The sequence below is a fragment of the Cercospora kikuchii genome, assembly GCF_019650295.1.
Source record: "Cercospora kikuchii DNA, contig_00002, whole genome shotgun sequence".
NCBI lineage: Eukaryota > Fungi > Ascomycota > Dothideomycetes > Mycosphaerellales > Mycosphaerellaceae > Cercospora > Cercospora kikuchii.
In genome coordinates, this window is record NW_025408583.1 from 1,474,367 (window position 1) to 1,492,563 (window position 18,197).

At 52.6% G+C, this 18,197-nt stretch overlaps 8 protein-coding genes across 10 annotated transcripts; 2 read left to right on the forward strand and 6 right to left on the reverse strand.

Moving 5' to 3' along the window:
* Positions 1-437: 437 nt before the first annotated feature.
* CKM354_000279500 lies at positions 438-4,000 on the reverse strand (the record flags this gene model as incomplete). 2 transcript variants are annotated; one of them, XM_044797963.1, is made up of 3 exons in its annotated part: positions 438-819; positions 873-3,784; positions 3,854-4,000. In XM_044797963.1, 3 exons carry the CDS (start codon positions 3,998-4,000, stop codon positions 438-440), a joined length of 3,441 nt encoding a protein of 1,146 aa, XP_044653898.1. The 2 variants fall into 2 exon arrangements, with proteins under 2 accessions (XP_044653898.1, XP_044653897.1); XM_044797962.1 differs by having other exon boundaries at positions 3,842-4,000.
* Positions 4,001-4,257: 257 nt separating this feature from the next.
* Positions 4,258-7,065, forward strand: CKM354_000279600 (ribonuclease P/MRP protein subunit POP1; the record flags this gene model as incomplete). Its single annotated transcript, XM_044797964.1, has 2 exons — positions 4,258-4,650; positions 4,729-7,065. 2 exons carry the CDS (start codon positions 4,258-4,260, stop codon positions 7,063-7,065), a joined length of 2,730 nt encoding a protein of 909 aa, XP_044653899.1.
* Positions 7,066-7,722: 657 nt separating this feature from the next.
* Positions 7,723-8,516, reverse strand: CKM354_000279700 (uncharacterized protein; the record flags this gene model as incomplete). 2 transcript variants are annotated; one of them, XM_044797965.1, is made up of 4 exons in its annotated part: positions 7,723-7,760; positions 7,885-8,036; positions 8,150-8,389; positions 8,500-8,516. In XM_044797965.1, the coding sequence occupies 4 exons, from the start codon at positions 8,514-8,516 to the stop codon at positions 7,723-7,725; spliced, it is 447 nt and encodes a 148-aa protein (XP_044653900.1). The 2 variants fall into 2 exon arrangements, with proteins under 2 accessions (XP_044653900.1, XP_044653901.1); XM_044797966.1 differs by lacking the exon at positions 7,723-7,760 and having other exon boundaries at positions 7,877-8,036.
* A 554-nt stretch (positions 8,517-9,070) lies between these two features.
* Positions 9,071-10,764, reverse strand: CKM354_000279800 (glycylpeptide N-tetradecanoyltransferase NMT1; the record flags this gene model as incomplete). The annotated part of the gene is made up of 2 exons (XM_044797967.1): positions 9,071-9,448; positions 9,499-10,764. The coding sequence occupies 2 exons, from the start codon at positions 10,762-10,764 to the stop codon at positions 9,071-9,073; spliced, it is 1,644 nt and encodes a 547-aa protein (XP_044653902.1).
* A 346-nt stretch (positions 10,765-11,110) lies between these two features.
* Positions 11,111-11,992, forward strand: CKM354_000279900 (uncharacterized protein; the record flags this gene model as incomplete). The annotated part of the gene is made up of 1 exon (XM_044797968.1): positions 11,111-11,992. The coding sequence occupies one exon, from the start codon at positions 11,111-11,113 to the stop codon at positions 11,990-11,992; it is 882 nt and encodes a 293-aa protein (XP_044653903.1).
* Positions 11,993-12,228: 236 nt separating this feature from the next.
* On the reverse strand, positions 12,229-12,763 carry CKM354_000280000 (uncharacterized protein; the record flags this gene model as incomplete). The annotated part of the gene is made up of 2 exons (XM_044797969.1): positions 12,229-12,383; positions 12,583-12,763. The coding sequence occupies 2 exons, from the start codon at positions 12,761-12,763 to the stop codon at positions 12,229-12,231; spliced, it is 336 nt and encodes a 111-aa protein (XP_044653904.1).
* A 1,354-nt stretch (positions 12,764-14,117) lies between these two features.
* On the reverse strand, positions 14,118-15,544 carry CKM354_000280100 (uncharacterized protein; the record flags this gene model as incomplete). The annotated part of the gene is made up of 3 exons (XM_044797970.1): positions 14,118-14,227; positions 14,314-15,275; positions 15,330-15,544. 3 exons carry the CDS (start codon positions 15,542-15,544, stop codon positions 14,118-14,120), a joined length of 1,287 nt encoding a protein of 428 aa, XP_044653905.1.
* A 1,346-nt stretch (positions 15,545-16,890) lies between these two features.
* On the reverse strand, positions 16,891-17,908 carry CKM354_000280200 (uncharacterized protein; the record flags this gene model as incomplete). The annotated part of the gene is made up of 2 exons (XM_044797971.1): positions 16,891-17,337; positions 17,393-17,908. The coding sequence occupies 2 exons, from the start codon at positions 17,906-17,908 to the stop codon at positions 16,891-16,893; spliced, it is 963 nt and encodes a 320-aa protein (XP_044653906.1).
* Between the last annotated feature and the right edge of the window lie 289 nt (positions 17,909-18,197).

Here is an 18,197-nt window from a genome sequence, read left to right on the forward strand (position 1 = left end):
ACAGGCCACATGCATAAGGTTCGGGCGAGAGTCCGACACGTGAAACACAGAACGCCAGCGCTTTGCAATGCCTCATAGGCGTATGGGGATCGACCCGCGATTCATCGCCCTGCGAGTCAAGCTCCGACACTTGAAGCTTGTTATACGGGGAAACACTCCGCACAGTCAGCGAAGTTATAAAATACAGTAGAGCCCTCGGCGTCGAATCCCAGCACGTTGAAGCTTGTTGAACATTACCCTTCCCGTTCTGCGTATGCATATGGCAGACTGTAGAAAGGGGCCGCGGGAGTTCGGCTGAAGCCTAAAGAAGAGATTAAAAATTGTCGTGACTTCGTAGGATCAACAGCGACTGGGCTGTGGCCATCGGTATCGTTCTGTTCCTATCGGTTACGACCCCAGCCATAATCCAGAACACAAGCAGAGCATTTATGAAGCATTCAGGTCATGATGCCACCACCCTTCACTCTCAACGCAACCTGAGCCAGATTTTCAAACGTGTCCAGCTGATCCGTCTTGTCAGGCATGTACTCCCCACTCGCTATGCAATGGACCTTCATGTTCGGATGGTATCTGAGATTGTTGAGAAGTTTGGGCGTGATGAGGAAGTATTGCGAGGTGTGCTCGGCGCAAGCGATATCGACCATGCGCGAGTGAACCAGCCTCTCGTTTCGCGGATCCATACCCTGGTTGATCTCGTCGACGACTCGAAATGGTGCTCGTGCCATGCTCTGAAGTGCCATGAGGTAGAAGATTGTCGAGACTGCGCGTTCTCCTCCAGATTGACGGTGTGAATCCAAAACTTGAAGCTGCTCATTCTCCCTGCAAGTTTGTTAGTTTGAGCTTCACACTTGCAAGAAAGATAATACACATACCTGAACTTGACCTTGATCTGGATAGCCCATTCAGCAAAGTCGTCCTGCTTGTCAATACCAACCTCGCCCGCACACTGAATGCGCGCGAAGTTTTCAGCGAAGGCGTCCGATATTTGCCGAATGAGCTCGTCAAGCTGTGGCTCCCACCTGCTTCGGATATCGCGAATCTTGGCACCTAGTTCCTCCAATTCCTCCTCTAAGGTGTCGCGACGAGCACGCTTGTCATCGATCTTCTTTGCGCGCTCTCCGTAATCTCTGATCAGGTTGGCGTTCCCGTTGCCTGCGAGCAAGTCCAGGGATGCCTCCACAGACGTGATCTCCGTTTCGAGCGCGGTGGGTTCCAATCCAAGGACCAAAGTATGAACCTCTTCCTGCAGATCTGTCAACTCGCCCATCTCGTTGGAGATAGCCACGCATTCTCGTTGTTTTTGGACGCCAAGTCTCATAAGCTCCTCCTTCTCCTGCTTCGCGCTCTCGCTTTTCTGCTGTGCGGCCTGCAAGCGATTGAGATCCGCTTCGTTACGAGCCTTCAGTTGGTCGAGATCGGAAGTGGCTTCTATGCGATTGATCTCCACTCTTATCGCCTGTTCCTGGAACGATTCCAGATTGCGGATCGCCCTGCCATGATCAAGCGCAACCTGGCCCTGATCCATAATCAGCTGCATCTGCTTCTGCGAAATTTCCCATTTCCGGCCGTCGTGCTGTGACAATTGTTCCTGTAACTCTGCGAGACGTGCCTCGGTGCTTGCCAGTTTGGTTGGAAGTCCATCGAATGCCGATTTCTGTTGCTGTAACTTTGCCTTTTCATCTTTGATGGCTTGCGATTGATCAGTCAGCTTCTTCTCTTCGTCACGAAGTTGACCGTATCGAAGTTTCAGCCCTTCCATTTCTTGTCTGATGTGGTCAAGTTCACCTCGCAGTTCTCTGATCTTGGCGTTGCTCTCCTCCTCGGCTTGTGTGCTTACAGGAGCATCGGTCAAGAACCTCGACTTCTTCAGCTGGGCTACCTTGGTAGAAGTACCCGCGTCGCCGTACTCTGATCGACGAACGATCTGGTAATGGTTAGCGGGCGTGACCCAAGCGCCAAGCGCCGATCTCTTGAGCAGCTCGAATTGTTGCTCTGACGTGTCGCGGTTGCAGAACGCGGTCCTATGTACATTCCTGCCGTCGCAAAGCATGGCCAAAACTGGCTCTGGTCCTTCTACCAGGTCCAATAGCCATCCGTCCAGGCCCATCCGTGTCATGTCCTCAGTTGAGATCTCAGGTTTTGGGAACTTGTCCAAGCCCTGGGTCGCCGAGCGAATGTTCACATCGGTGAGTTTCATAACCTGGTACGCCTGATGGGACAGTGTTTTGAAGTCGCGCGGGTCCGTCACTGTGAATGCTTTGAGTTCGCTCACGCCAACCACAGCCTCGATCCAGTCCGCGTTCCGTGAGCCCTGCACAGAGCATTCGATCATGGGTGGCCCATAGACCTTGTTGTGAAATTTGCCGTCCTGGTTAGCTTGGATCCATTTCCAGAGATCGGCTGACGATTGAGATACGCTGGAAAGCTTGCTCTCCAATTTGCCAGCCTGCGATTGCAAATGAGTCTGCTTTTCCTGCTCCGCCTCGATCATTCGTTTACGCTGCTGAGCCGACTCTTTCAGCTCCCCCATTGAATCGTGGTTTGCACTCTGCTCTTCCTGAAGTGTGCGAATCCGCCGGCTCATTTCTGTGACCTGTTGATTCATTTCCGCGGCATCGAACGCAGGAGGAGGGCTGGCCATTGCATTCTTAATGCTTGTAATATTTTGCTGCTGTGTCAGCACATTTGATTTGGCCTTTGTCGCGCTCGCATTCTCCGCCTTGGTTTCTTCGTCACATTCTGTGACCTTCTTTCCAATGTTGTCGAATTTCTGCTGCAGCTTGCTAACTATGTCGACACCATGCAACACCATTCGCTCCTTGGATTTGAGGAAGCGCTCAACTGTGTTGAGGTACTCCTGCTTCTCATTGACTGCGTGCATGTTGGGCTGGATTTGCTGCTCGAGCCGTCGCAGCTCTCTGGCGGCATCTTTGGCGGCAGCCTTTGCTTCAGTGTGCTTCCTCCTCAATTCGTTGAATTCACTGACTGGCTTGAACTTTTTCAACAATGCAAGCTTTTCTTTGACCACTTCGCGCTCTCGCATGCGCTCCACATCGTTGGCTTGGGCTCTTTGACGATCTTCGAGCTTCTTCAGGTCTTCGATTAGATTCTGCTGGTCATCCTGCAGCCTTTTCTCTTCCTTTCGCCACTTCTTGAGGTCTTCGTGATATTCGGACATGTAGGATGGTGCAGCAGCCCTTTGCGTCTGCACAAGCAGATCGATAGGAGACAACGCCGCGAACTCGACGACCCGATCTTGAGGCAAAAACTGGCACAGATTGTCGACCTGAATAGAGAAGCTTCGCACGAATTCTTGCACAGCTTTGTTGGAAACTGTCTTGCCGTCGATCTTGAAAGCAGTCTTTTTCTCCTGGTTGTTTCGACCACTTCCATCACGAGTAATCTTGCAGCCAATGATGGGGTTCGTCTGTTGTCGCGTAGGGTCCGCCTTGAGCTCGATCTCAATGACAGCCTCCTTGCATCCGTGCTTGACGAATTCGCTGATGTCCTTAGCCCGACCCAAATGCTCTGGCTTCCAACCGAGACCCAAACATATGCCGCAGACCAGGGTGCTCTTCCCTGTACCGTTTGGTCCAATTATCATATTGAGGTTCGGCCCCGGATGGAAGGTGGCGTTTGTGTACGTGACAAAGTTCCTCATCGAAATTCGAACAATCGAACCAGGCTTATGTTCTTGCTGTGTGTGCTCGCTCGGTGTGGCACGGGCTCGTTGCTTGCCTTTCGGTGAGCGTCTGTAGCTGTCTGGGAGGATGTCTCCTTCTGACTGCTGAGTTGTTAGTCAAGACTCGAGGCCCAAATTGACTGCATCATATATGCACACCTCTGGAGGCACCTCCTCTTCATCCTCGTGATGCTCCTCATTGTCGTCGAACCGCCGCCGCTTGCTGGCCTGTGATTCTGTGTCCGTGTCCCCCGCATCCGATGCAGACCTCCGACGTCTCTGGGGCGGCGACACCGGTGGCGATGATGACGTCTCCATGTCGTTGGGCTGTGTCGGGGTATGTTTTCGACAAGAAGGCAGAAGGGGTGTAGTGGGAGGTCGCGACGCGTCGAGTCGAGTCGCGAAGACGCGGTGGCCAAAAATCGAAGTCACGTCACCAAAGTTTCACGACGGCACATACTTCGGTGACGAGCGCAGCAATTGTATTCACTCCATGTCATTCCGCACAGAAAGCCAGCCACGACAAGCATTGCAAAGCCATGACAACCTTCGATCACTGAAGAGAAGAGACAGTGATGACCACGGCCATGCCGAAGCAAAATTCGGCCAGACCAGCTGCGAAAGTCGATGTAGGCTCAAAGAAGCGCAAAGATCCGCCTACCAACGCCAATAATGGAAAGAAAGACAACAAGAGACCAAGGAACGACCATCGCTCCAAGCAACGAGATATGCGGGTGCTGGCAACTCAAACGTCCTCCAAGGCGTTCAAAAATGGCCAGCTAGACGTCGATACTTTTGTCAAATCTCGCGAGTATGAAATCAGAGCCCTAGAAGAGGGCATGTCGAGGAGTAAGCAAGCCTTGACGAAGCGAGCATTCCAACAAGTGCCCCGAGACTTGAGACGACGAACGGCGAGTCACAATGTCAAGCGTGTGCCGAAGCGGCTGCAGCCGCGAGCAAAGAGGGAGGTAGGTCAATGTTCAACTGATGTCGGGCAAGGGGCGGGGAACGATCCTGATTGTGCACTGTATGCTGATGATAGGCAGATGGTGGAAGACAATACCCCTACTGTAAGCTCCAAGACCCGCAAGCCAACAAGACATATGCGATTGCGTCTCGAGACAGTAAAGAAGTTGCGCGCATTGGGTGCGAAAAGAAAAGCATCCAAAGACGGTAAGACAGAGGAGAAAGTCACTGTGCGGCCTCTTCCAAACGCAAATGTGCCAGACACAGCGAATGAAACTGCTGTAAAGACCCGCACAGCAAAAGTCAAGAAAGTCAAACTGGCCACACCTCCCAAACCCAAGGCCAGATTCCGCAAGCGTCAAATTGACAAGACCTGGCTGCCAACGCACATGTTCCATGCAAAGAGAGCTCGTATGACTGCACCGAAGGAGGCGTTATGGCGATTTTCAATACCCCTAACACCTACTGCAAAGAGCTATCGTCCCACGCACAGATCTGCCAACGAGCGGGGAGCAGTCGCTTGGGACATGAGTTATATGGCGACTATCAGCCTCTGTGGGCAGCAACGGAGCATTGAAGGTGTACTGAAGGCTCTTCGCCTGAGCTCGGAGGCTAATGGTAGCGATCCTTGGAGCCCACAGTCTGAAAGATGGCGACAAGGGTCACGAGCATTTAACGGGTTCGTCCTCGAACGTGAAGCACCGCACAAGCCGATAGCTCCAGTGACTGTATTGTGGTCGCCACAAGCAGCTAAGACAGACTTCGACTCAGCAGAGGCGAATTCAAAGCTCCTCCGGACAGCCCTTATCAGAATACATCCCGCTGCCTTTCTGCAACTGTGGGAAGAGGTAGTCAGGCTGGCTAAAGTGGCAAAACCTCAAATCAGTGTCGAAGACTTGCGCTACGAGATTGGAAGCATAGAAATCACAGGCCCAGGTGCAACGGAGGCGCTATTGGGCGCTCTCTGGCCTTCTGCAACAACGAACGCAGCTATCACTGAACCTGCAAAAACGTGGAACGCCCTAGTAGGCTTGACGGATCTGGCTCTTCTACCACGCGATGTAGTTATCGGACTGGACGTGCAAGACCCACGACTGCATCATCCACCACGACCTATCAAGCTGCCGCAAACACCAGATGCTCAGCAACGGCTTCTCGAGCTATCAGCGGTCTGGCCTCTTGAGGCAGAGCACATGTCGTCAAGACTGTTTGACCGACGAGCTCGACAATGTGCCTCTTCTGCTTTGCCGACCCAGAAGTCAATCAACAGACGTAAGACCACTACTGTGCCTGGTCAATTCCCGGAACTCCTGCCCAGTGACCCCTCAATCCCTACAATTGTCTATTCCAACACGAATAGCAAGTCTAGGGTGAGTTCGTGGACTGTGCTTCTGCCGTGGAAGTGTGTTCAGCCTGTGTGGTACAGCATCATGTATTATCCACTTTCAACCGGAGGCCAACCACGTTTTGGAGGACTCGACGAAAAACGCCAGCTAGCCTTCGAGACCAATCAACCTTGGTTCCCTGGTGATTATCCTGGAACGAAGGCTGGTCGGCAGTGGGAAAGGGAGCAAGCAGAACAGAGAAAGGACCAGTGGGCTCGTCGTCCAAAGAGTAAGCGCGTGAACTGGGATGTCGTTAAGGCTGGTGTCGGCGTTAAAGGAGAGATTGGGCTCGGATGGGCTTGCGACTGGGAGAGGCTGCTCACTGGGCCACAAAAAGAAGCCTCTCTCAACACAGTCGAAGAGAGCACAGGTGACGATACTGCCATGCCCGATGCCGTTGCCGCTGCAGTACAGCCGCTGCCTGCGCCTACAACAGCGGAGAGTCAAGACACCCCACTCATAACCTCTATTCCTTCCTCCGAGGCCTCACATCTACTCCGTGCAATGCCACCGGAGCCAACCATTCCCTCTGCCCTCCTCAACCCCACGATAACAATATCTCTCCACTGCCTCACACGCGGCACCCCACAAACCTGCGCTCGCATCTACCGCCTTCCATCAACGTCTTCAGCACTCCGCAAAGCCTGGCTGGCCCTCCATCCCAACAACAAACCCCGTCAATCTGGCCCCAAGAACTCACTCCCGCCTCCGCTTCCGAAAGACGCTCCCGCATACCTCGTCCAACGACACCTGGCCCAATCTCTCGTCCAAGGCGTCCGTGCAAATGAAGACTCATATCCCGAATGTCCCGGAGAAGAAGATCTGATCGGCTTCGTGACAACGGGAAACCTGAACTTGGGTGAAGGGAGAGGAACAGGGGTAGGCAATCTATTGCTGAGCAAGGTTTTAGAGGATTGGAAGAAGAATGGGGAAGAGAACGGAAGATTGTGTATTGTGAGGAATTCGGGACAGAATCTGGGAAGATTAGCGAAGTGGGAGCTTGAGGGAGGCGTCGCGAGGCAAGAATACTAGAACTTAGGGGGAATCGGTCATCTCAGCATCACCTCCGAAGGCTGGAGTAGACGCTACTGCCCTTTGCAATCGAAGTTGCGATACCTTCAGTCTCGTCGGTACCACGTGAAGATTCTTTTCGCAACGGTCCAGGTTAGCCACCGACATTGGTAGCATGAGAACGCTTTGCATTTTGCACAAGAACAGTGTTCGCGCCCTCTTGTACAACGAAATGATGATTCTTGATTCCTGATCGAGGGGTATATCGTGATACGTGCGACGAAAAAACAAACATACAATTCCGAACAAAAACAATGCTCTCTATCTCGCACATCTGTTGACTCCGATGCGCACAGTAAAAGGTGATTTGCCTCTCCAAGGACATGTCGGTCTCTCAGTCATTTCGTATCTCATCTGTATCATTTCATGATTGATGCGCCGCTTTTCCTCCCGCCATGCGAGAGTGATATCATTACCTTTACACGTCGTGATCTTTCCATTTCTGTATTCCTTTGCGTATGCATCCAAATCACCACGATTTTGTTCCTTCTCTTGATCTTTCGCTGAGCCCAGATTCCTCTGCTTTCTCGGTTTCATTGATCACAACTCCCCTCTGCAGCGTTGTCCGACCAGGAAAAGCTTCGGATCTCGATTCTCCTCTCATCGGGTTTCTCGCGTCTATTGCGGCAGACGAGTGTTGTTGGCCGAAGTTCCGCCTAAGCAAAGAAGAGCCATGAGTGTCAGAGAACTAACAAGCAGGTTCGAGCTTTGGTGTTGGGGGATGTGACAAGCGCAGAGGGAGAATGCGTTTTGCAGTGGCTTGTTTTGGATTCTACCCACTTTCGTCTCGGATGAGCGCGACAATCATGGAGTAGAGGTAGAAAAAGAACATCAGCAAGTGGAAGCCCAACTTGATGAAGGATTCTTTCTTGTGCACGTTCAGTTTGCGGAAGATCTCTGTTGCATCGAGGAGATGTTGGTTTTCGAAGATCCTGTGATGCGCATGCGCTGTTAGCTTGTGCCGTTCTTTCGTGTAGCTCCGTAAATGCGTTCTCTTTTCCCACGCAGCCCTACAAAAGCATCTGTATGACAAGGTCCTGCTTACTTCTTTCCGTTCCATGCAATCAGAGGCAAGTTCAAGATCAACGGCAACCAGTATCCGTTGATGAGGAACAAGATCGTCAGGAATGCATGAATGCCGGCTTCGGGGACAATGTACATGTTGAGGCGGTTGCAGAGGTCGATCGGGTTGATGTAGTCGCATTCGAGATCGGAGTACATGATGGTGAAGAAGACCTGGAGGAACAAGTTGACGGCATTGAGAAGGACTGCGAGGAGGAATAACCTGGAGAGAAGAACACGCTTGGTCAGTGGTGATGTTCTGCGCGTATTTTGGGGGTCGTGGAGGAGCTGTTTTGGCTGTTGTAGATACTGCTGCGGGCGCGCAAGACTTACCACGCCTCGCCCGACATGATGGCGGTGTTCTGCGCGCACAGGCGGTGTTGAAGGTCGACGAGGGGCGGTGGTAGTCGGGGTCGAGATTGGGTTTGTGGTTGTGGAAGCTTTTCGAGTCGCGGTCGTGGGGTGCGGTGTGCGCTCTCGCCTGCGAAGGATGTGGAGTGGAGGTGGTTGAGGATCTAAAGACGATGGCTGCCCCGATAAGTCTCCGAGCTGCCGAGTGGAAGGCAACAGGCGCGCTGGTGGTTGTCGAATGCTGACGCAAGGGACGGTCGACGTGGCGAAGCTCTATTCTGTCTGCCTGGACGATACTGGAGACGTGTTGAGATGCGGGATGTTGCGAGCACGACTTGTTTTGGTTCTCATCGCAACACTGCAGTATCCGCTCTCGCACCACGTCATTTTGCGCCTCCACCGCCAAGCTGCATGTGGCCTGCAGCTTCTCGTCCTTGTCATTGCACGGATTACCAAAGATTCATCAAAGACTACATCATCTCACGGTCATATTCCGACACATTCACTCATATTTGCGATATGCTATCGCCAATGTCATAACTTTTCGCTAAGTTTACAGCATAACAACACCCACGCCGCCCATCTTGCTCGTGTCGATGTTGTTCCTCTCGTCGACACCTCCTGGCAGCGTCGGCGTCCGCCAGTTGAAGAGGTAGAAATGCAATTTGCCATCACCAGGCTCGAATTTCTGCTCTTTTAAGAACAAGGGGTTGTCAAGAAGCGTGAGCGCATTGAAGACGTGGAAATCCTCCTTCTTAGCAAGAATGAGCACATCGTGCACGAGCTCTTGCAGACGGTTCTGAAGTCTCTCTTGCAACTCCTTGGCTTTGACCTTGGGTCCCTTCGGAGCTTGGAATGCAGATTCGGTGGCGTAGTAGTAAAGGTATGCAGCACGAATCGTGTCCTTCTTAGACGCACGGAGCACGGTAGACTGTAGCGTGTCAGCTTGCTGTGCACAGAGGGAGCACCGTTCACGCTTACCTCGAGTAGATAGTACGAAATGAAATCAGTGATGCGTCCTTCATCCTCTACAACATAGCTCCACACGACCCCTTTGGACGTCTCAGAACACATCCAGTGCGCAATCTCCTCATCGGTGAACTCCTGTCGAAGATGAAAGCGTTCGGTGTAGCGTACCAACAGATCTTTGACAGCTGGGATATCGGCTGGCTTCATTGGTCGCAGGCCCTTAGTTTGCGTGTGGGACTCCAATCGATACTTGTACTTTTGCCGGAGTTCAGTCGATCCAGGAGGCATGTGGCTGAAGCCGGTCTTGTAGAGGTGTTCCCAATCCAGAGATCGATGGAAATATCGACATGTGCTAACCGGGGTTGGGAGCAGGGTTCCAGCAGTGTAGAGTGCTTGGAAGACATCATTCTGATAGCATCGTCGCGTGACCTCCTTGATGAGCACAGGTGCCAGCCGCTTGTTCCGCAGCTTTCGGTGGATGGCGAGAAAATTGATCTCGCTGGCGTTGACTGTTTGTCCTCTGACCTTCAATGTGACTGGGATACCAGTGATCGAAGCGACAAGCTTTCCCCTCTTGCCATCAGCAGAGGCTTTGGTGCGGATGCCGATGTGCCATTCCTTCTTCCATCCTGGAGGCTGGAGTGCCCACTTCAGGAATTCCGTGGAGTAGTTGAAGCGGAAAGAACCATCTGTATCCTCGACGTAGTGATTGTAGAGCAGATCGTAGAATTCCTGCAGATCGTCCTTGTCTTCCACATCGATCAAGCACCACTCGAAGCTATCCAGTAGCTTCTCCGGCTCAGGCTTGACACTGGCCTTGCAGATCTGGGATGGCAGGATCGCACCTTCGGCGAGGTCACCCTCTTTTCCGCTGGTCGTTTGGAGCAGATTGGGCTCCTTGAACTTTGGCACGGGCTGCGTGTTCCAAAATTTGTAGTCTTCAGGTGCCTTGCCTTCCTTCTTGGCTCCCTCGTTGGCTTGTAGCTGTTTGAGAAGTGCCGGCAGATCCTGTACCCCGATAGGCTTATTATTCTGGATCACATTGGCAAGTGGCTGTTCTGTTGTGGCAGCCTTCTTCTTCTTAGGCTTTCGCTTCTTCTTCTTTTGTGACGGACTGCCACCTGCAGCCTCTTGCTCACCGTCCTCCTCACCGTCCTCTTCTTCTCCGTCATCATTTTGGAGATCGTCAGTAGCTTGAGAAGTGATCGCAGGGTCTTTCAACGAAGCGTCGGCAACATCGCTCGCCAGCTTGGCATCTGCTGTCTTGTCGTCGGCCATTGCTCTCCCCCAAATGCCCCTCTCTTCAGATGTGTGAGTCGACCGATCTGTCGATGGAGCTGGCTGAGTATAAGACGTTCGTATCGCCTGTTGACAAACGTGGCTTGGCAATCAATTGTTTCACGCGTCTTTATTATGCAGCAAGCTGTCCCGTGCCCAGCAGGAAACGCGAGAGCTCGAAAGCTGGAAGCTGGCTGCACGAAGCTGGGGACTGACGACCCCACTTTTGCAGCCTGAGATTTAAGGCACGAAGTACACTGCCTTGCGACTGACTTCGTGTCTGACAAGACCACTTCGAGACGCATTTATACCCATTACCGACGCACACTCCAAAGTTCAAGACAACATGGCTCAGTCGGAATCTACCATAAACGTCCTGCTGGCGACTTTCGCAGGCCTCGGGCTCCCGCGCACGCTGTCTCTACCCATCAAGGCCTCAACTCCCATCAGCGACATCTACAACACGATCCAGTCACGACTCCCATCCTCAGCAGGAGACGACCTACTCATCACAACCGTCTCAAACAAGCAACTCCTCCCACACAATGACTCCCCCATCACCACGCTCCTCAGCTCTCCGGACGACACTCTTCTCTCCCTGCGCCTGTCGCGAAGACTATGCGGTGGCAAAGGCGGTTTTGGCTCCCAACTCCGCGCCGCAGGTGGTCGCATGAGCAGTCGCAAGAACCGAAACAGCAACGTGAATCCAAATGCCTCGAATCGCAACCTCGATGGCAGGAGGTTGAGGACTGTGGATGAGGCGAAGAGGCTGGCAGAATATCTTGCCATCAAGCCGGAAATGGAGAAGAAGGAACGCGAGGAGAGGAAGAAGCGCTGGCAGGAAGTTGTGGATGCTGCAGAGAGAAGGGAAGAGGAGATTAAGAGCGGCAAGGGTGGTGCGGCAAGGGGAAGACTGGATGCGGAGTGGGTTGAGGGCAAGGAGGATGCGGAGAATAAGACGAGGGAGGCTGTCATCAGGGCTATGAAAGAGGGATTGTTGGAGGAGAGGACTGGAAGTGAGAGTAGTGCCGAGGCGGATGAGACTGAGGATGAGGATATTGAGGAGAGCTCTGACTCTAGTGAGGGCGTCAAAGCGGAAGCGTCGAATGCTGGGGGTGGCAGGAGCTTTTACGGCTGGGACGAGGACGAGGACGAGAGTTCCGAGGACGACGAAGAAAAGCCCGCGCCAACGTACGATGGCAAAGGGAAAGGCAAAGCGACAGCGTGACGTTACTTTCATTGAGCGTTTATGAAGCTTCGCTCTGCTCTTCTAGCCTAGGTATGATACCCAAGCATGTCCTTCCTTCCATCTCTCGGCACATATGGGTGTGTGGTGTCTGCCAACCAGTCAGTCTCTCTGCAATACTCTCACAACCATTTTGCGCCGCGGTTGTAACCTCGTTGCCGTTCATCGTAACCGCCAAGCAGAGAAAACAAGGGGGAATAATGCTTGCCTTTGCGGACTTAGAACAGGCCGAAGAACCAGCCCTTGCGGGAGAGCTTCTCGCCGGTGAAGTTCTTCTCATTGGCCTTGTAGACGGCCTCGGCGTACTTCTTCAGCGACGCCTCGCAGATCTCCTTGGCGGCCTGGCTGTATGGAGAGTGGCCGGCTAAGCAGCCTTTTACCAGAGAAAGCCGAGTCAGTATTGTTCTCAGAAAGCAAGTTACCTTTTCTTCACCCCAGCCTCCTCTCCTTTCTCCGCCACTCGAACTCGACTCCAAGCCACTCAATCTCCAACCCATCCGCCGCCGCCGCCGCGCCAAATTGGCAGAGAAACAAAAACAAAAGCAAGTGAAGGAAAAAAAGGGGAAACTTACCGGCACACTCAGTGGACGGGTTCTGGAAGTCGACGATCTCGCCGAGACCGGCCTTGCAGATTCTGTCGCCGGCGTTCTTGCACGGGACGAGGAGGTTTTCGCAGACGACGTAGTGGGTGGCGCGGTTCTGCTTGACAACGAGGGGAGCGCAGCCGCAAGTGACGATGAGTGGAGCGCACATTTTGAGTGGTGTTGATGGTGTGATTGTGTGTGATTGTGTGTGAGAGAGGAGTCTTGTTTGCAGTGTGAGATTTTGTTGGTGTGTCGGCGCGGTTTTGTTGTGTCTTGTGGTGACGAGGAAGAAGGAAGAGAGCAGAAGGGGGAAGAAAGTTTGTTTTTATGTTGCGCGCACGACTGGGCTTGTCGCCAAAACGATCACCGCGATTGTTTTGCTGCGGGTGGAGACGCGCGTTGCTGGGGTCTGGCGCGCGGTGCATAAGAGGTGAATGTGAAGCTTAAAGTGAGAAGTGAAGCCAACGGGCCAGCAGCACCAGAAGATGCGCAGAACTGCATACGTTCGAGCCATGGAGAATGAATCGCTTACTGGGCCATAACGGCGAAGAGGACCAGGCGACCTCCTTGGAGGACGTTGGAGCAGTTCAAGAACGCCGCCGACTCGAGCACCACTGCCCAGACCTCCATCCCCTCCATCTCCTGAAGTAAGTTCTACCTCCTGGCTCACCAATCCCCATCATCACCCACGAACAACGCTTTCACCTCTTGCTCACAGTCTCCCTTCGACCCAGCACACAACCTCACCAGCCAAGCCTTCCAACCCGCCTCACTTGGCTTACCCTCCTTATTGACCTTCCACAATGTCGACCCATACTTCCTCAGAGCAGCCTCGCAAATCCTCTCACAAGCTTCACTCTGTGGATGGAAACCCGCTGCGATGCCTGGGTCAAAATCAGCACACCCTGCGCGCGTACGAAAGGAAAGGGGCTCGAGTCGGACTTACCAGCACACTGCGTCGGCGAATTCTGGAAGCTCATCAGATCTGTCAATCCCGCTCTGCATTCTCTGGTACCAGGCTTCGAGCAACGAATCTTGTGGTTGGGAAGTGTGAGGTAGTGGTCGCAAATCGGGTCACCGTAGCCCGTCATGCGCTGACAGCTTACTGTCAGAGGGCGACACATCTTGTGTGGTAGTGGCCAGTCTGCGACGTTTTGTATCAAGTGACGCCTGTGCAGAAAGATGATCAGAGAAGTTCCAGGAAGCCTAAGAATTCGTGGCGAGGACGAAGTGCATGTGGCATTTTTGCCAAGAAGGGGAAATGGTTTGGAAGGAGAGTAGCAAACAAGGATGGGTTCGAACAATAAGAACAATAACAGAGTGAGCCTCCATTTCTGCTGATCGAATTGCTGTCGAGACAAGAGTGACCTGCGAGGCTGATCGTTGGAACTCTTTCCCTGTTCGGGGAAGATGGAATTATCTGCGCATCGCACAAGTTCAGTTGTATCTCGTTGAAATGACGACGATTATACTCCCGCTCACATCTCCCCAGATACAAACAACATTACCGATATATCTTCCATCTATCTATACCCAGCACAAACATCCTGATAAACATTCTTCTCCAACCCCGCCGCATCAGTCGGCACATAACCCAAATACGTCGCATAGCTATACGTCCATCGTGGATCATCTGCCAAAAGTAGTCAGTAGGAGGTACAAAGATGTCTGAGACAGGCATTTCGCAAGTTGAAGATGCCTTCTAGCGACTACACTTACTCAACTCCGTCTTCCAAGTCCAATAAACCCAGCCATCCATCCCGGGCTTCTCATAAAGTTGCTGCTGCGCCGTAAACCACTGTTTAAACCAAGCTGCATCATTCTTATCCACGCCCGAAGTCATGGACCATTCTCCTGTAATAGCGAAATCTTGTCCGGAAACGACTCGTGAGTCGGTGCAAGCGCTGTGCATGAGAGAGTACTTGTCGCTGGTGCTACCGAGGGCGAATCCGATGTAATTGTGGTCATCGTAGGCGGTCATGGGATCGTTTTGGATTGCGGAGGTGGAGCGTGGGTCGCCGGAGCCCCATTTTTTGGACATGAATTGGACGTGGAGTTTCTTACTGTCTGGGACGTTGAGGGATGCTTCGGCGTCACGTACGGCTTTGAGTGCTGCTGGGTAGTACTTTTGAATCAAGCCGGGGACTTCTCCGGGTGCTGGGTAGCGGCCATTCGCATCGTGGTTAGAGACCGGCTCGTTCAGGACTTCGATCGTGCCGACGGAAGAGTAGGCAGAGTTGCTGTGGATGCGTTTGGTCATCCATGAGAGCCATTTCTGGGCACGGCCGAAGTTATAATCATTGAAGAAGCCGGCTGGCTTGTTGTTTTGGCCTGTGAAGACGTCCTCTTGCTGGCCGCCTGGCGCCCCGTGGAGGTCGATAATGACATACATACCCAGGTCGGCAGCCTTTTGAACGACAGCGTCCAGATACTGAAGCATTGGGGCAGGATCCGCGAACGGTTCACTGGCAGTATCGACGATGGCCGCATATGACCAGTACCCGATGGGAATACGAATAGTGTTCAAGCCAACATCGTGAGCGGATTGTACAGTAGCAGGATTGATCCAGTCTCTCCAGTGGTTTGCAAACTTTTGATTTCCTGTCGCTCGGTTGCTGCCAGTATAATGATCTTTCATGCAATCAAACTCAGACGCCGAGCTACCGCAGCCCATTTTGCTCCTGCAGAGCTGTCAGAAGCCGAGCGTAGCATGTTAAATATCGTAGGAGACATACCACTCGTTGCTCATCATCCAAGGCTCGGACACGAGCCATCCTCCAAAGTTGACACCACGGATCTTGGTCACGCCATTTGGCAGAGAAGGCTCGAAGCGTTTTCCAAGTTGCTCAAATCGAGCAGTCTGGTTGAACGCGGCGAGGTCCTGATCTTGTGGCAGCCAAGCGGTCACTCCGCCGGCGAGGAGGGACAAAGCGAGTAGACGATACTGCATATTGATGTCTGTAGACTGTTTGATGATTCACATACGGTGCGTTCCAGGCCGTCATTTATATGTATCGCCTTTGCTGGCCACCGCTGTGATCGAATGTTGTATCGGAAGTCATGTCGCTTCTTCCGATGTGGTATACGATGTGACCTCGCGAGGTAGTGGGCCAATCGGCCTCAATGTGCCTTGAGGCGTCCAGACTATGATGCGAATGCCGCTCGATGTTGCATCGTCGCAGGTCACTTTTGACGTTGATCTTGAGCAGTGCAGGTTAGATTCGAGCAGGGCTCAACTTTGTAATGATTATGCATCTGATCATGCCCATCAAGCCTCCGGAATATGCGAAGCCGTGAATATACAATGATCAGGCGTTCCAATATCTGATAGTAGCCTTGGCCGGCTGAGAGGCTATTGTTCATGCAAGGCCATGCCAATGTGACCTTCTAAAGTCAGCAAGTCGCTACGGCCATAAGCGTGCAGTGTAGCTCCGTCCAGAGACGAATCGGGGGCATGAACATACCAATGGGAGATTTTTTGCTTCCCGCGTGCGTCACGGTGTGGAAGGCCTGACGGCGATCTTGGAGCTTGTAAGGCTTATTGTACAAGACCAAGTGATCCTGTCATATATTGGGGAACAGCTGATCTCGGAACTCGGAGAGAATGACCTGACGGTGATGTGTTATACTCTTATAGACCTTCCTCTCATCGATCAAGCCAAGTGCTTCAGGATAGGCCGGCGGGGCATGGGGTTTCATCTTGCAATCCAAATGTAGCGACGTCCTGGATGCGTCCGAGCTAATCCGAGCTCGACAGCGCAAGAGGTCTCATAGTCGAGCATTGTATTGGAGAGTCGCGAATACGCGTTTCGACAGCACATGATTCTACTGAGACAGGATTGGATGCTCTGGTGGGCAGGATGCGACCGCATGACAGCGACGAATACTTTCAGTTCCCTCCAGTGACAGAGCCGCACCCTCTGCATCGGAGATTTCTGCATTTGGTGGTGCTCTTGTCGATCCGGCGCTAGTCAGCCGTGTTCGCAGGAGGTGTGGCAGTGTCTTCATAGATCTGCAGGCACCTTAGCTCTTCGAGGTCAACACATGGAGCTCTGCACGAGGAAGGTGAGTAGGTACGTACCTTCTACACATTCTTCCAAAATCCCTCACAATTTGATCCAAGACCGAGAACTCTCTGAAGATCTCGGTGTCGGCTCGCGAAGAGACCTGAGATATTCATGTCGTGGTTCTCATTTCTCATTATGAACAAGCTGCAAGACATCTGGACCACTTCTATCGCCACGATCTTCTCGATGAATATTCCTCTACTCCTTGATGACCACGCCTTTGCTGTCTCTATAGCGACTCTTCAATCTTGACCATCTCCTCAATTGTCTTCCTGATGTCCGCCTTGGTACTGTCACTGGGCTCCTCATAAGGCTTTCGTGGCTTCAACTTCTCCTCCGCGCCCTCGATACCCGCATACTTGGCACTTGTCAAACTCACCGCATACTTTGTGTTTGCAATTCCGGCTTTGCTGAAATTCTCAGCTCGGCCCGCGATGCGGTGGATTCGCAGAGCTTCCTCAGTCTTGCCAGATGTCCAGAGCTTGTATATGTGAGAGACAGTTTTCGGGAAGATGTTGGCGAAAGCTGCAATACAGCCCGCAGAGCCGGAAGCGAGACCGCCGATGAGGAAGTCAGACTGTCCACCATACGTAGCGAACTCTGTGGAGGGGAAGTGCGATGTGAGACGAGTGATTTTGCCGACTTGAGCGCAGGTCAACTTCGTTCCGACAATGTTCTGTACTCATGCGTTAGAACTCCGTCACAGTTCTCCCAGACAACGACAAACATACCTTGTATTTCTTCGCCAGCTCGGCAATCGTCTCCGAATCCAAATCCACTCCGTTACAAACACCAGGAAAATTGTAGATCACAACTGGCAAAGGACTCTTCTCTGCTATTTCGCCATAAAAGTCCTTGACAACCTTCATCGTCGTCTGCTTTCCAAAATAAGCACAAGGTAAAACCAGGACGGAATCCGCCTTGGCTTCTACAGCATCTTGGATGAATTCCAGCACCTGCTTCGTCGAGTGACCGCCCACACCTGCCATAATGGGGTAGTCAGGTCCGACGGCTTCGCGGGCGGTGCGCAAGAGTGCAGCACGTTCCTGGCGTGTGAGGAGAAATGTTTCGGCATTGGTGCCGAGAATTACGAGGCCAGCGAGGTGTTGGGACAGGTAAGAGTAGTATCTCTTTTGGGAGGTAAGGTCGAGTTCATCAGTGACTGGGTCGAAGAATGTCACTGCTGGAGCCCAGATGCCAGGAGGAGGGACTTTTGGACTTTGCGAGGAGTGGCCGTTGGTTGCCATGTTGCAGAGATTCGGTTTGAGGTATTCTGATGTGCTTGAGATTTGTGGTTGCTGACCGTCTGTCGGTATCGCGATGTCGAAGCAGTGGCTGCTGCTCTACCTGTTCTTGTCGCTGTTATGTTATTTCCAATCTTGAGACACAGTTATTAGCTACTCAGTGATAGCAGCTGGCGATGTCGACTTCTTATTCATTCGCCGAACTCGGACACGCATAGCGGATATCGCGGCGGACTAATTTCCACCGAAGAATGGCAGAGCTGGCCGAAGGAGCATGGCAGCAGCTGGAGCT